The sequence below is a fragment of the Melanostigma gelatinosum genome (genome assembly GCF_949748355.1).
Source record: "Melanostigma gelatinosum genome assembly, chromosome: 7".
Lineage (NCBI taxonomy): Eukaryota > Metazoa > Chordata > Actinopteri > Perciformes > Zoarcidae > Melanostigma > Melanostigma gelatinosum.
The window spans coordinates 2,674,273-2,688,589 of NC_136640.1; the positions used below are offsets into that span (position 1 = coordinate 2,674,273).

At 41.7% G+C, this 14,317-nt stretch overlaps 3 protein-coding genes across 8 annotated transcripts; 2 read left to right on the forward strand and 1 right to left on the reverse strand.

Annotated features, from left to right (window-relative positions):
* Positions 1–201: 201 nt before the first annotated feature.
* On the forward strand, positions 202–4,240 carry lyrm9 (LYR motif containing 9). Of its 5 annotated transcripts, none has more exons than XM_079271450.1 (4): positions 202–233; positions 2,675–2,809; positions 3,934–4,026; positions 4,107–4,240. In XM_079271450.1, exons 2-4 carry the CDS (start codon positions 2,690–2,692, stop codon positions 4,122–4,124), a joined length of 231 nt encoding a protein of 76 aa, XP_079127576.1. In that variant the 5' UTR covers positions 202–233; positions 2,675–2,689; the 3' UTR covers positions 4,125–4,240. The 5 variants fall into 5 exon arrangements, with proteins under 5 accessions (XP_079127576.1, XP_079127574.1, XP_079127573.1 ...); XM_079271448.1 differs by having other exon boundaries at positions 219–233; positions 2,672–2,809; XM_079271447.1 differs by having other exon boundaries at positions 225–327.
* Positions 4,241–4,411: 171 nt separating this feature from the next.
* Positions 4,412–7,437, reverse strand: ift20 (intraflagellar transport 20 homolog (Chlamydomonas)). Its single transcript, XM_079271446.1, has 5 exons — positions 7,342–7,437; positions 6,207–6,344; positions 6,050–6,135; positions 5,865–5,968; positions 4,412–4,962 (listed from the first exon to the last, which is right to left on the reverse strand). Exons 2-5 carry the CDS (start codon positions 6,331–6,333, stop codon positions 4,881–4,883), a joined length of 399 nt encoding a protein of 132 aa, XP_079127572.1. The 5' UTR covers positions 6,334–6,344; positions 7,342–7,437; the 3' UTR covers positions 4,412–4,880.
* An 878-nt stretch (positions 7,438–8,315) lies between these two features.
* Positions 8,316–13,749, forward strand: tnfaip1 (tumor necrosis factor, alpha-induced protein 1 (endothelial)). Of its 2 annotated transcripts, none has more exons than XM_079272588.1 (7): positions 8,316–8,472; positions 9,662–10,014; positions 10,454–10,623; positions 11,015–11,098; positions 11,357–11,409; positions 11,518–11,713; positions 12,863–13,749. In XM_079272588.1, the coding sequence occupies exons 2-7, from the start codon at positions 9,771–9,773 to the stop codon at positions 13,106–13,108; spliced, it is 993 nt and encodes a 330-aa protein (XP_079128714.1). In that variant the 5' UTR covers positions 8,316–8,472; positions 9,662–9,770; the 3' UTR covers positions 13,109–13,749. The 2 variants fall into 2 exon arrangements, with proteins under 2 accessions (XP_079128714.1, XP_079128715.1); XM_079272589.1 differs by having other exon boundaries at positions 8,316–8,468.
* Positions 13,750–14,317: the final 568 nt, after the last annotated feature.

Genomic DNA, 14,317 nt, shown 5'->3' on the forward strand with positions numbered 1-14,317 from the left:
AAGGAGGAGAACAGAACAGATATCTTAGATTAATTAATATTATTAAGAAAATATGAGCTCGTTGTTTTGGTTCTTTTCCTTTTTAATTTAAATTTTTTATATAAGTAGCCTATTAGACATCCTGATCCACACTCCATACCAGTTGGTGGCGGTAATGCACTAATTCATTGTTGGCCAACCGCCAATAAACCCAAACAAGAAGAAGAAGAAGAAGAAGAAGAAGAAGAACAGCGGTTGGTTGGTTACTTTCATAATATGACTACAAGAAGGTTTTTAAAATACATTTCCTGCTGACAGCTTTCACTACTACTCACAGCTAACGTTACAGTAAGCTGACATGTTAGCCACTGTGCTATAGAAGCTAATGCTCTGTTTGAACTAACGTTAGCTCATGTACTTTTATCTAACGCAGGGATTCCCAAAGTGGGGTGCGCGCACCCCTGGGTGTGCGCGAGCTGCCTCTAGGGGGTGCGCGAGAGGAAAAGTGTAATGGCGGTCTGATGGTGTAATAATATTAAATATTAAAAAAAAATGTAATTTTAATTTAAAAACTGTCAGGTGGGACATCTGAAGCTATCAGTCATAAAAGAGGAGAGGGACAGAGAGAGAGAGAGGAATCGGAGGCGAGGGGAACGGAGAGGTGCGTGGGGAGAGACCGGGAGAAGAAATCGAGTCAGAGGAAGATGAGACGGAGGAAGGAGGAAGGGATTGCACAGACAAATCGGGAGCACATCGGCCCATCGCGGAGTCAATGTGAAAAAGAGGAAACGAGAGTGAGCATCAGACTGGGAAAACAAGAGGAAATATGATGAAAAGTATCTGTGTCTGGGCTTCACTTGGATTGGCAACGCAGATTCCCCAAAGCCACAGTGCGTGGTGTGCAGTGAGGTTCTGGCTAACAGTCTGAAGCTCTTATTTACGTCGCCACCTGAACACCAAGCATGCCAGTGCAAGTCAAAAGCCCCTTACATTCTTTATATCGAAATTGGAGGAGTTACAAAACAGCCAAAACAACTGCAGTCTCATTCATGTGTTGGTCTATAAATGACGCACTACGGGCTTCATATCTGGTTACAGAATAGCGAGAAAGGGGCTACCGCACACAATCGCCGAAGACGTGAGCTTGCCAGCTGCCAGAGAGATGGTGGAATGTATGATTGGAGAGAAAGAAGCAAACAAGTTGGACATGATCCCGGTGTCCAACAACACTGTGTCGCGCCGCATCGATGCTTTGTCCGAAGACATCCTGGCTGCATTAGTCGCTCATTAATTGTAAATTAAATGTGATAATCTGCCTCTGAGCCTGTGCGTGTGTCCTCACATCCGTATTGCTCTTTAAAAGTGACGCCTTGTGTAACTGAAAGTTATTGAAACTTTGTTGCAGTGTTTCAGGGCGTTTTCACACCTTCAGTTCGTTTGCTTTGTTCCGATTCAGGGATTAATATGATACAATGTTGCACTTGCTCCTTTGTTCGGTTTGTGTTCACACTGCAACATTTAACAGCGGACTAAATCTTGTAAACAAATGCCACGCGCGAGCAAACTGTTCTCTCATTGGTCCGATTCTTATGCGGCTATGAAGGCTTAAAAGGCTCTGTTGCGTCTTTTTTTTTTTTTTTTTTTAATGGGGGGGGGGTGCGCGAACCCGGTCGGGATGTAGAAGGGGGTGCGCGGCCTAAAAAGTTTGGGAACCGCTGATCTAACGTTACCCAATGTTTACCTTTTATCCAGCTCTAGCTAGCTAATAGGTAAGCTAGCTAACTAGCTAGCAACGTAGGTCACCTCAGGATAAAGAAAGGAGATTTAAAACGTATTTCAACACTTGAAAATGAAACAAACATCGTTTTTAAATTAGATTGTTTCTGTGTAAATTAGATTGTTTCTGTGTGACTGACATTACTTCACTTTGTCAAGACAGACACGTGAGAATTAAGAATTAAGAGTGGATAACACACGTGTTTGTTAAAATGTAATTTTGATATTGTGTGTATATATATATATATATAATTTTTTAATTTATTATTATTATTATTATTATTACAGACACCAACAATGATGACAACATCTTGTGTAATATTACTTTTATTCCAGCATTGTGCATTATTTTCATTAATCTATGTACAATATAACTTTCTACTACTTTTTAAATACCATTTATAAAATGTATCTCTGTTTAATGTAACTTTTATATTTTAGCTTCTAATAAGCTGGTAGTATAATTTCTTATACGCTTTATGTTTTTGCTCTTTCATTTAATTTTGTTGTATTTTAGCTTTTTTATTTCAGATAATTTTTATGCTATTTATTTACCTTACTTACTTACCTTATTGTATTTTATTTTGTACAGGTGTCAGAATCATTTTTTTCACTTAATCATTTTTATTCTATTGTTTTTTTCTGTTGTCTTTAATAAAAGTCTGGCACAACAATTTCCTTCCGTATTAATAAAGTTCTATCTTCTCTTATTATATAACAATCATAACGTTGTGTTAATAATATTAGTGTCGTTTTGTATTTTTTTTACCTTCATGTCAATAAAACCACAATGACTAGAATATAACTCCCATGATATCTGAGATGATGTATTACTATTTATTCTGGTTAATAATCCCTCTCACCAGATTATATTAATAATCCCTCTCACCAGAGTTTATTGTGTGTTTGTCGACAGCAGCTGAACCAGAGGAGGATGCTGCCGTTAGTCGGCGCTGAGCTGACCCCAGTGCAGCTCTATCGACATCTCCTCCGCTGCTGCAGACAGTTACCCAACGCAGCGATGCAGCAGCATTACCGACACGCCATCAGACAGGTGAGGTCGCCACTGACGAGCTCAACCTACTTCAGATGATTTAGGATTACTCATATTATTACTAGTATTATTATTATTATTATTATTATTATTAATGAAAGTGTGTATATATTAGGGTTGTCACGAAACCAAAATTATGACTTCGATACGATACCTGCCATAAGTATCACGATACCCGATACTTACGATACGATACCAGAATTCGATACAATGATCATATAGGCTTGTTGTCAAACTAGGCTAAGGCTACTCGTGTTAGCTGTCTATGGGTGAGCTTGGGGGAGTTCATGTTTATAATCACATTTGCTTACCTGTCGTTCTTTGAACTCTTTGAAAAGTTGGGGGTGTCTGTCTGAAAGGTGCTTTGCCGTGTTAGACGTGTTGCCTCACTTGGTCTGTGGCTTTGAAACACGTTTCACAGACGGGTCTCTGTAGGTCAGTGGGCTTTCCTTCACTGTCTGCAATATAGCCAAAGTACTTCCAGATGATACTTCTGGCATCTTGTTTTTCAACAAGCCGAGGACGGTCGGTAAAAGCTCGTGCATGTCTCCCCTGTGATCACTCGCTGTGAGTGCGCGCTGCCTGTTGCTGTGTCAGCGCTGGGTAGCCCCGCCCCCTTGCAGTCAATGCCTGCAGGCAGCATGACAGGGAGCGGAGCAGCGAGTGCGCTCTGATCGCGCGCTATTTTAATAAAGTATCGATACTAAAATATATATACTGAAAAGGTACCGCGGTACCTGTACGTTAAAAACGATTTTGCATATATATATATTTTGCATATATATATATCCTCATGCTCACCTAATTTGTGGGTTAATATTTTTCACACAAATTTGGTGTTAAATTAATTGTTTAAAAAGTATGAAATTCCTCATGACGACACTTGAGACTTGACAGTGTTTGTTCTCCACACAGTCGAATGACTCTTCATCGTGTTCTGTCCAGTAAAAAGATCCTTTATTTAGTTTTGTTTGTCCTCGATTAAACTCTCCAAAGTCGTTGCTGAGATGAACTCAGGATGTTTACAACAACTATAACACAATATGGATCTCACAGCCGTCATGATGTCGTCAGTAAACCTGTTGGATGTGAAACCCTTGATGCCCCCGATGCTTCTGGTTCAGGGTTACACCAGTCACTCTGATGAAGACGACCCAGAGAGGATCCACACGATCATCCAGAGAGCCGTTACAGACGCACTCTGGATTCTTGATAAAGTGAGAATGAATTTTATTATTTCAAGTTGACGTGTGAATAAATACGCACTGCAATGATTCATTGTTGTTGTTTTTTACAGTATACGAAGAAGAAGTGAAGTCAAAGCACGGCCTGCCGTGCCTCCCTTCCCTCCAGCGGGTCGAGGAGGTGGACCGGTCTCTGCTGGAGGATCTGGGTCTGTCCACAGTGGACCGGTGTCTGCTGGAGGATCTGTCTGTCCACGGTGGACCGGTCTCTGCTGGAGGATCTGGGTCTGTCCGCGGTGGACCGGTCTCTGCTCAGTGACTTTAATTTAGGTACTCATTCTCACGCTGACTTTCAGAGGCTAAGCTCTCAAAACACCTAGAAACAAAACCGCCGACACATGTAGTTGTGCAATAATAAACAGTATTTATTCAAGTATAACCGTTTGTCGTCCAAATGAAAACATGAACAATGACTCACAGAACAGAAAGAGGACGACGTGTTCCTGGTGGTACCAGAGGAATGAAATAACACTTCTATATTTTTTAAAATCTAAATATATTTACAGATCACATGCAACATGCAGTACCGAAATTGATACAAAAAGTAGTAAAACTAGATATACGGAGTCATTCTTCAGTATAAATAGTATAAATAATATTTCTTTGTATAAATAGCTCCGTCTTCATCTGATGTTGGTCTGAGATGTTGAGACGTTTGGTGTGAGGCTGACGACACACACACACGCGTATGTTGGAATAAGCTTCAAACAGGAGTGTTTAGTTTTGAGCTTCAGGGTTCTTCAGAGGAAGCGTTGCAGCAGACTCGTTCTCTGAAGTCGCTCAGATGAAACATTAGAGGCACTGTGGAGACGGAAACCGCTGCGTCGTCACTTCTGCAGGATGAACTGGTCGATGAACTCGTTCTGCTCAGACTCCACTTTAGATAAAGCCTCGTACTCGATCCGATATCTGAGAGGAGGAAACAGAAAACACGTGTAGCTTTATCGTAAATGTCTGGTATAGTAGATATGATGAGGCTGTCGTTACGTATTTAAACTTATTACTGAAACACGTTAAGACGTCAGTTGTTATTTCACATTAAAGCCTCGACAGACACGTGGAGACTCATCTCAGTTTCTAATTCATTTCGGTCGACTGTGAGCTTCTTCGTAGTGCTGAGAAGTGTAAATATATTTCATACTTAAATGCATCGTTATATTTTCCTACTTCCACTTTGAGGTGGCAGAAGGAAACAGATTTACTCGAGGCAGTTAAGAGGAAATGCTGAAAGTTTCCGGTCTAATGCTGCGTTCACACTACGAGCGACACGGTAGCTACAAACACGACGCAGCTGCAACGCTTAGCCGCTTTGTCGCACAAAGTGCTGAAAGGAGTTGAAGTGTCACATGTGAGCACCTGTGAGGGGTCAGATCGATGCTCACGAGCTAATCATTTCTTATTGATTCCTTTAAGAATATAAATCATAATATTGTACAAATAAACGTGGGTGGCGGCACCACTTCCAAACGTTTTCACTACTTTTGCAGAATGTTTGTGCTAAATAAACAGTGAGTCACATGACTGGAAACCATTGACGTCAGAACGAAGCTCACAGCCTCACAGGAGTGTGAGAGGACTTTACACCTGAAGATAAAAACACAAGCTGCACGATATGTGAGAACAAAGTGTCTCACAGCAACACGGGGAACCTCTTCAAACATTTAAACACACCCTCAAAGTCAGGAGCAGGCTTATTATTTAAGAAATTTCTTTTTAAAAGTGTCTGTATCAAATCCTCGTCACATGACCTCCAGTTCCTCTTGACCCCACCACCACTACCCATCATGCACCCTGTCTGTGCTGAGCTTCACCTCTCAAGCTGCATCTTCTTCTCTGTGATGAGAGCCTGAAGCTGCTGCTGTTGAGCTTCTCTCTGCTTCGCCACAGACTTCAGCAGGTTTCTGGCTCCGATCGCCTGAAAGAGAAGAAGAGAGGGATAAATATTATATCAAGAAGAAGTTGTTAATAAAAGAGCAGCTTTAACCTCCACGCCTACCTTCATCTTTTCCGTCTCTGCTTCTTTTGCCAGCTCATCCACCAGCTCTAGCAGACCTCCCACTATCTTCTGGAACTGGCCAATTTCTGCAAAACAGAACACGTCGTCAGTACGTCCTGTAGGACCCGGACAGTCACTCAAAGAACAGAAGACTCACTGTCCACAAACTCTTTACACTCTTCCTTGAGCTCCGAGGTCTTCTGGCTGACGTCGGGCTCCAGGACCCGCAGCTTGTTGAGCTCGTCAAAATAAAAGCCTGCCTCGGCTAACGGATCTTTCGCCATGGCCCCGGGGCCTGAGGGGGAGGAGACGGAGAGAACGAGGGATGAAGAGCAAGAACACAGAGAAAGAAAACAAGTAAAACACAGACTGGACTTGTAGGCGATCCAGTGTCAATAACAGCTGTTCAACCAGATATAAAGACACAAAAGAGGAATAATTAAATGATTCAAGCTTCCATTTAGTCCACGTCCCACAGAGTTGGAGAGTATCTCCAGTTACCCGTCTGTGTCTCTATCTCCAGTTACCTGTCTGTCTGATAACAGGTGATTGTTGATGAAAACAAACAAACCTTTTGAACTTTGACCTTCAGTGATAGATCACCACATGCCAAGAAGAGCCTCTTTATACTTAAAAGTATGTCAACTTTACTTGTAAAGTCAGTTATGTATGTTTGTTCATTTACTGTTAGGTCATATATTTTGTTTTTATTGTAATTGGTTCTATTGTTTGTTTTTACCATGTAAAGTGCCTTTGAGTACCTTTTTAAAGCGCTATACCCATAAAATGTATTGTTATTATTAAAATATTAGTTTGTAAAATATTAATTTTACATACTTAATTGTATTATTTAATATACATGCATTTGTTAAAACGTTAGATTTCAACCAAAAGTATCGTAGTCAGGTTGATATTTAAAGTTAACAGCTGTGTTAGCTAACCGTTTATCATGTATGTAACTTAAGTTTGATTTAACAGTTAACTTCACGAAATTAATATTAGTCTCAAAAGGAGGAACGAGCACCAAGTAGCTCAAACGGTTCACATACTTTCTGTGAGTTTTTGTCCATGTTTAAATCCCACTTTATGCCCAAAACTAACACAACCTAGAATGAGTTAACTCAGCTAACGTTAGTTAGCTAGTTAGAGCTACATTAGCTAGCTAACGTTAGCTCAGAAAGGCTAACTGTACAACGAGACACACTAACCCTCGTTAATGCTAATTAGCTTCTTTAGATAGCTAACATTATAATAAACCGTATCTAGCAAATATGTACGGTAATATATTTTACCTTTTTTAAACCGCTATCTCCGTTAGAGCTGACGTTAACTGCTCTGTGTTGTAGGACTATGTGGCAAAGAGTAAGCTCCGCCTCCCTTTCCTCCCGCTACCAAGGTAACCGAATGCTGCTGCTCGTGTGCGCATGTGCATGGTGGCAGACGTTCAGCTTTTCAGAATAAAATGATTGGCTGTGATCAGTCACTATGTCTGGTGCTCATTGGTCATTTCTAATAGCAAGGACAGAGGTAAACGTGTAATTAAATGTGTTATGTTGTCATACGGCCCAAATGAATACAGAGATAGATATCGTAAGTCGTGTCAGTATTAATAGGGGAGCTTTTACTTTGAAAGTAAAAACGGAAATGAGATTCCTTACGGTAACAGTAAAAATCGATAAAGTTGTGTGTAATATTCGAGCATGTAGGTCAAATTCTATTTTTAAAATATGTAATGTCCTTGTTAATTTTCAATTCAACTTTAATTTTATTAAAAAATAATAATAATTATAATTTAAATCTTTATTTAAATTAATTTAAAAGGTAAATCCTAAGTCGTTTTTTTTCTGTTTTGTGCATTTTGAGGTATTTGTTGTGAGCAGCTGTGTCCAGTTTTATCCAGGAAACGTATTGGATTATAGAATAAAACTCGAAATAAGAGTTTAAAAAATAATCGACTTTCTTATGGAAGCATGGGGCAACAAAAACATCAGCCCATAACTTAGCTACATCTAAGTTATGGCTTCCATACTTTCGAAATAAAATCTATTTAAAAAACAGACTTGATACTGCCTGATTTTTGTAGTCATTTTATATATATATTTTTTTTCTATAAATGATTTAATGGCAACATTAAATACACCATAAATGCATCCTTATAATAATAACAGTTAAAGTCTGCAATGCATATCACTGACGACAGGGAGCAGCATTATCCGTCTCAACGCACAGCTCTGCCGTAAACTCTTTAGAAGAAGAAGAAGAAAGAGGAGGACAGAAGAGTTTAACTTTACTTTTTTTTCCTACAACTCTGCTCTCGATACTGTTTTGGGATTTATTTCGTGTCACGGCGATAAAGTCCATCTTGATTAGACTACACGGTGTTCGGTTATCTGACAACACGTAAAGACATCGCTGTGAGGTCGGTAAGTAAACGTTTAAAAGTTCGTAAATGGCTATTTAACGGTTATTCAACGGCTCGGTGTAGCTGGGGACATTAACGTCACGCGCTCCATTGAAAAAGTCTGTCTATTTAATGTGACGAAGAAGAAGTAGCGGTAGCAAGAGAGTGACGCAAAAAGTGAATAAATACTATATTTTGTATTTTTTTATTGTAGACGAATTAACCGAAGACTATACTTGTATTTCATGTACGTCACTAAAGTAGCGATAGAGTTGTCCAATGTGTGGGCTTTTACCAACGAAGAAGAAAACGTTAAAACGGGTAGTTTCTGAAGAGAGTTCAGTTTATAAAGTTGTAGCCTAGCTAACCTAAGCTTGTTGTTGACTAGTGTTAGTTAAACCAAAGACATTTTAGCTCCAGTTAGCTCTCACCTGCGTTATTTATTTGAGCTGGTGATGGTGTTCACTTTATTAAGAAGTGGTTAAATGTTATTTCTGCTTCTCATTTAGTTTTCAAGTATAGTTTATTGTTTGTTAAACTAAAGTTAACAGCTAGCTAGCTAAGTTAACTAACTAAGCTATGTTAAACTATAATTAACAGCGAAGCTAAGTTAGTTTAGTTAATATCTTATTCAGCTAAATTGGATGTTAATTTGCAGAGTAAAAGCAAGTTCACCTCTTAAATTCTTAAGTTGGTGCTAATCTAGCCATGACTGGTCTCTTTCACTGGATACTTTGACGAGACGTTAGTTTAGAGTTCAACACACGCTAACAAAACAACTATTTAAAGTTAAAACCCCCCGATGCTAATTTGCTAGCACTGCTACACCTCAGATTATAAAGCCATGTAAGCTTTTCCTACGCTGTCACACTCATAGTACTCTGTTAAACGGAGCTAGCTGCACTTTAAAGGGATCACTACCAAACAAAATCTGTAAGAGGTTTGATATCAGCCCGTCTATTCCAGATAAGTGCGCTACCTGCTGTTGCAGATGTCATATTTACTTTTTACCTCTTTCTCTCTCTCTGCCCCTCTGGTTTCCTGCTGAGTCACATTCCATTTAATTGGAAGAGGAACTGAGGATGAGATAACAGTATGATGGGTGGCTTCCTCTCTGTGTTGTGATACATGCTTCACCAGTCTTTATCAACATTGACATTCCTGTTTTTTAGCTCCAGTTTCATGCTTTTGTGTTGTTGTTTTTTTGCCAGGAATGATCTGGAGCAGTGAGAGGTTGTGGCGGCCTCCTCAGTAGCTGTCACCACGGCGGGGGACCTCCGGACCTCCGTCTGCAGGGTGGTCATCTACCTCCAGAGGGAAATGTCCGGGGACAGCTGCCTGCCTCAGCGTCACACCCACCCCGCCTCCTCGTCCTCCGCCTCCTCCGCCTGTCCCAAGACCAAGACCTGCAGTTACCGCGGAGCGGTGGGCCTGGGCAACAAGTACGTCCGCGTCAATGTTGGCGGGAGCCTGTTTTACGCCACACTGCAGGTGCTGACCAGGCAGAACTCAATGCTGAAAGCCATGTTCAGTGGACAGAAGGAAGTGTTCACCGATAAAGATGGTAAGCCAGCCCTGAACGAGGCTCGGGACGATAGGAAAATATGTCACGGTTATCTTGGCAAAAATAATTGCTATCTACTATATAATCCATAAAAAATGATGGCGTCAGTCCGTTCTTTGTTATATATTGACTGTATTTTTTAAAATCGGGCTCTATTTTTAACGTTCTCTACCAAAATAGTGAACTAGGAAGCTTTTTTTAAGTCTCTTGTGATGTTATTTATGATTATCCCGGTAATATAAATTCAACACAATCAACTTATTGATTGTTGCTCACAATCCGTGATTGAATATGTGGTTTTACAAAACGCATGACTGCACTGAAGGGTTTTATCCACGGCTATCGTTGGCTATTGTTTTTAAAGAAGCCGTCATGTCGACCACACATGGATCTCTTTGTGTGTACGTATTCTGCAACGTGGTTCGTTGATTCGGTTCAGGTTGGATCCTGATCGACCGCAGCGGGAAACACTTCGGCAGCGTCCTGTGCTTCCTACGCGACGGCACGGTCGCCTTGCCCAAAGGCCGTCAGGCCGTCCAGGAGGTGCTCGCTGAGGCAAAGTATTACGACGTCCAGGGTCTGATGGAGCTTTGTCAAAACACCCTGCAGGTCAGTCGCACCCACGCTGACTCATGTTTGACATGCTGTGAAAAGAGGATGTCTTATGAAACCTCTGGACGGTCTGTGTCAGCAGAGGAGTGATGTAGAGACGCCTTATACGTCTCTGGTAGACCTGGCAATGAAAATGTTATTTCACCAACTGTCACATCAGCGAGGTTCTCCAATGAAGGCTGTGCCTATTTGTAGCATCCGTACCGCTAATTCCTTACGTTTCTAGAAACCATCATTGTTTGTTAATTTCTATCTTGTAAAGCACTTTCTAAACTTAGTTTTTAAAAGTGCAATATAAGTAAAGTTTATTTGTATTGTTATGAGTATCAAAGACACTATAACTTCCCACGACGGCGCTGACTCGTGTCTCCTGCTGTGTGATTGACAGGACAATAAAGAGCTGCCCATGTGTGTCATACCTGTGGTCACCTCCAGGAAGGAAGAGGAGAAGCTCATCCAGTCCTCCACAAAGGTAGACACAGACGCTCATTATTATCATGAAGCTTCTTCACATCCAGAAAAAGGAAATCCCTCTTGTGAATGGTCTTTTCATGTCATTTGTTGTTAATAATTATAAAATTATAAAGATATAATCATGCATTTTGCAGCTATTTAACGATAAATACAGCATGTTCTTATTTTTACATGTGAAGACACTGAACTATTCATGCAAATATTTATCTTTGAAGCAATAAAATCCGGATATGTAATGACTTGTTCCCTCTGTCAGCCTGTGGTGAAGCTGGTGTACAACAGAAGCAACAACAAGTACTCCTACACCAGGTACGAGCATCAATACCACCATCATTGATTTATTCACAGTGAAGTCTAACGAGCCACAGGACACAGACACAAAGTTAGAATGACTTCTTCTCCTCTTCGTCTCGACAGCAACTCGGACGACAACCTGCTGAAGAACATCGAGCTGTTCGACCGGCTGTCTCTGAGCTTCAACGGCCGCGTCCTCTTCATCAAGGACGTGATCGGAGACGAGATCTGCTGCTGGTCCTTTTACAGTCGGGGACGCAAGCTGGCCGAGGTCTGCTGCACCTCCATCGTCTACGCCACGGAGAAGAAGCAGACCAAGGTGAGGACGAGGCGGACGAGGAGAGCTAGTAACATTAGCAGCACCGCTAACGGCTAACCAACAGGAGGAGAGCTAGTAACGTGAGCAGCACCGCTAACAGCTAACCAACAGGAGGAGAGTGAGTAACGTTAGCAGCACCGCTAACGGCTAACCAACAGGAGGAGAGCTAGTAACGTTATCAGCACCGCTAACAGCTAACCAACAGGAGGAGAGCTAGTAACGTTAGCAGCACCGCTAACAGCTAACCAACAGGAGGAGAGCTAGTAACGTTAGGAGCACCGCTAACGGCTAACCAACAGGAGGAGAGCTAGTAACGTTAGCAGCACCGCTAACAGCTAACCAACAGGAGGAGAGCTAGTAACGTTAGCAGCACCGCTAACGGCTAACCAACAGGAGGAGAGCTAGTAACGTTAGCAGCACCGCTAACAGCTAACCAACAGGAGGAGAGCTTGTAACGTTAGCAGCACCGCTAACGGCTAACCAACAGGAGGAGAGCTAGTAACGTTAGCAGCACCGCTAACGGCTAACCAACAGGAGGAGAGCTAGTAACGTTAGCAGCACCGCTAACGGCTAACCAACAGGAGGAGAGCTAGTAACGTTAGCAGCACCGCTAACGGCTAACCAACAGGAGGAGAGCTAGTAACGTTAGCAGCACCGCTAACGGCTAACCAGCAGGAGGAGAGCTAGTAACGTTAGCAGCACCGCTAACGGCTAACCAACAGGAGGAGAGCTAGTAACGTTAGCAGCACCGCTAACGGCTAACCAGCAGGAGGAGAGCTAGTAACGTTAGCAGCACCGCTAACGGCTAACCAACAGGAGGAGAGCTAGTAACGTTAGCAGCACCGCTAACGACTAACCAACGTTCACTTCAGTTACATGATGATGCCTTCAGGCTCTGCTCAGTGAACATGAGTACTGGCTGAAGGTACATTATAACGTTATCATGATGTGTTCACATGTCATCTGTAAAATGTATTTTTTGGTCAAAACGTCAATCCACAATGGAATGAGTGACGTCACGATGACTATGTCCACTTCTTCCATACAGTCTCTATCTGTACAACAGACGACACAATCAGATTTCACTACATAAAGTCCTCTTCTCTCATCTACCACATGCATATTTGTGATCTTCTCTTCCCACCTCAGGTGGAGTTCCCTGAAGCTCGTATCTACGAGGAGACCCTGAACACGCTGCTGTACAAGACGATGCCGCCGCCCGACACCGTGCTGCTGGAGGCGTCGCGTCGCAGCTTCACCTCCTGCGGCTCCCACAGTGAGGAGGAGGAGGAGGAGGGGGGGGCAGGGCCCGGGGGGGCGGAGCTCCGAGAGCGAGTCCGCCGGATCCACGTGAAGAGGTACAGCACGTACGACGACCGGCAGCTCGGACACTGAGACTGTAAAAACATCCAAAAACCAGCGGACAGCTTTGTGATGACGAACAGTCAACGTTTTCTCTCTTTGGATCGTTTCTTCTTCTCTGTCTGAAGTCCAAACTGTGGCCTTGCTGTACATTACTCTGGATGATTGTGGTGTCGTCCGCTCTGTCCGTCATAATTTATGAATCATCATCAGAGCGACTAGAGAGCTGTTGTTTTTTATTAATTGTAGATTATTAGTGGAGGAAGAATCACTGATATGCACTATTTCTTAGAAGAAATACTGTTCGGATCATAGCACTTACACTCTGAATCAGCAGCAGAGCATGTTTCATATTTATAGATCGTATTGTTTCATAAACACATCGAACAACAGGCCTGTTAACCAAAGAGGAACCAGTGTGACGCTAACATGTTTTAATGCAGTTTACCATTATGCCTTTTTTCCAGCTGTGAAGATAAAAGTTCTTGTTATTAAACAAGTTTTTTGTCTTTGTTATGTTTTTAGTACGTATAGTCAGACGGAAACTTCTAGTTCTGAAGAGTGAAGTCAAAGCTTCATGTGTTAAAGCTGCATTCTCTCTAGTGTCCACCAGGGGGCGACTCCTCTGGTTGTATAGAAGTCTATAGAAAATGACTACTTCTCTCTTGATGTATTCCCTCAGTAAACATTGTAAACATGAGTTTATGTCTCAATCTCTAGTTTAAGTCTTCAACACAGCATGATGTTCATTTAGTACATGATGGTCATTTAGAGTCAAAGTTCAGTAAAAAAAGTTCTTACAAAAGAGATTTCTTCATTTTCATCTGAAGGAAGAAGAAGCGTTTTATAGAATCCGTTGAGCTGAATAAATGTTTTCAGATCTTTAATCTGCTTCATCAGAACTAACTAACGTTCGACTGTCATCACGTTTAGAATGAGCCAAGTTCTGATTGGTTCACAGCAGTATGACATCATCTTTACCGACTGACGACGTCCAACCAGTGAGAAGAACAAACTCTTGTGAAATGAAGTGTTTTGAGAGGAAACTGTTTTAAAGTTTACATTGGTTTTTATTTTCTCATAGTTTAGGCTTTTTGATTTGATTCAGTTTTAAAAGCGTTCAGTGTGTTTGATGTGATAGTCTGTGGAGAAGTCTTTCAGAAAGATTTCGTTGTGTATTGTTAGTTTTAGTTTGTCTTTGTGTGAAGTATGGAGCGCCATCGAGTCTTCATACAGGAATCA

What these genes read in the sequence shown, in the direction of transcription:
- lyrm9 (XM_079271450.1), top strand. Translation starts at nt 2,690, where the DNA reads ATGCTGCCGTTAGTCGGCGCTGAGCTGACCCCAGTGCAGCTCTATCGA. An exon ending in ACCGACACGCCATCAGACAG is followed by an intron (nt 2,810 to 3,933) that starts GTGAGGTCGCCA and finishes CTTCTGGTTCAG; the next exon opens with GGTTACACCAGTCACTCTGA.
- tnfaip1 (XM_079272588.1), top strand. Translation starts at nt 9,771, where the DNA reads ATGTCCGGGGACAGCTGCCTGCCTCAGCGTCACACCCACCCCGCCTCC. An exon ending in TCATCCAGTCCTCCACAAAG is followed by an intron (nt 11,099 to 11,356) that starts GTAGACACAGAC and finishes TCCCTCTGTCAG; the next exon opens with CCTGTGGTGAAGCTGGTGTA. An exon ending in AACAAGTACTCCTACACCAG is followed by an intron (nt 11,410 to 11,517) that starts GTACGAGCATCA and finishes TCGTCTCGACAG; the next exon opens with CAACTCGGACGACAACCTGC.
- ift20 (XM_079271446.1), bottom strand. Translation starts at nt 6,333, where the DNA reads ATGGCGAAAGATCCGTTAGCCGAGGCAGGCTTTTATTTTGACGAGCTC. An exon ending in GTGTAAAGAGTTTGTGGACA is followed by an intron (nt 6,136 to 6,206) that starts GTGAGTCTTCTG and finishes TCTGTTTTGCAG; the next exon opens with AAATTGGCCAGTTCCAGAAG. An exon ending in AAGAAGATGCAGCTTGAGAG is followed by an intron (nt 4,963 to 5,864) that starts GTGAAGCTCAGC and finishes TCCTCCTCTCAG; the next exon opens with ATATCGGATCGAGTACGAGG.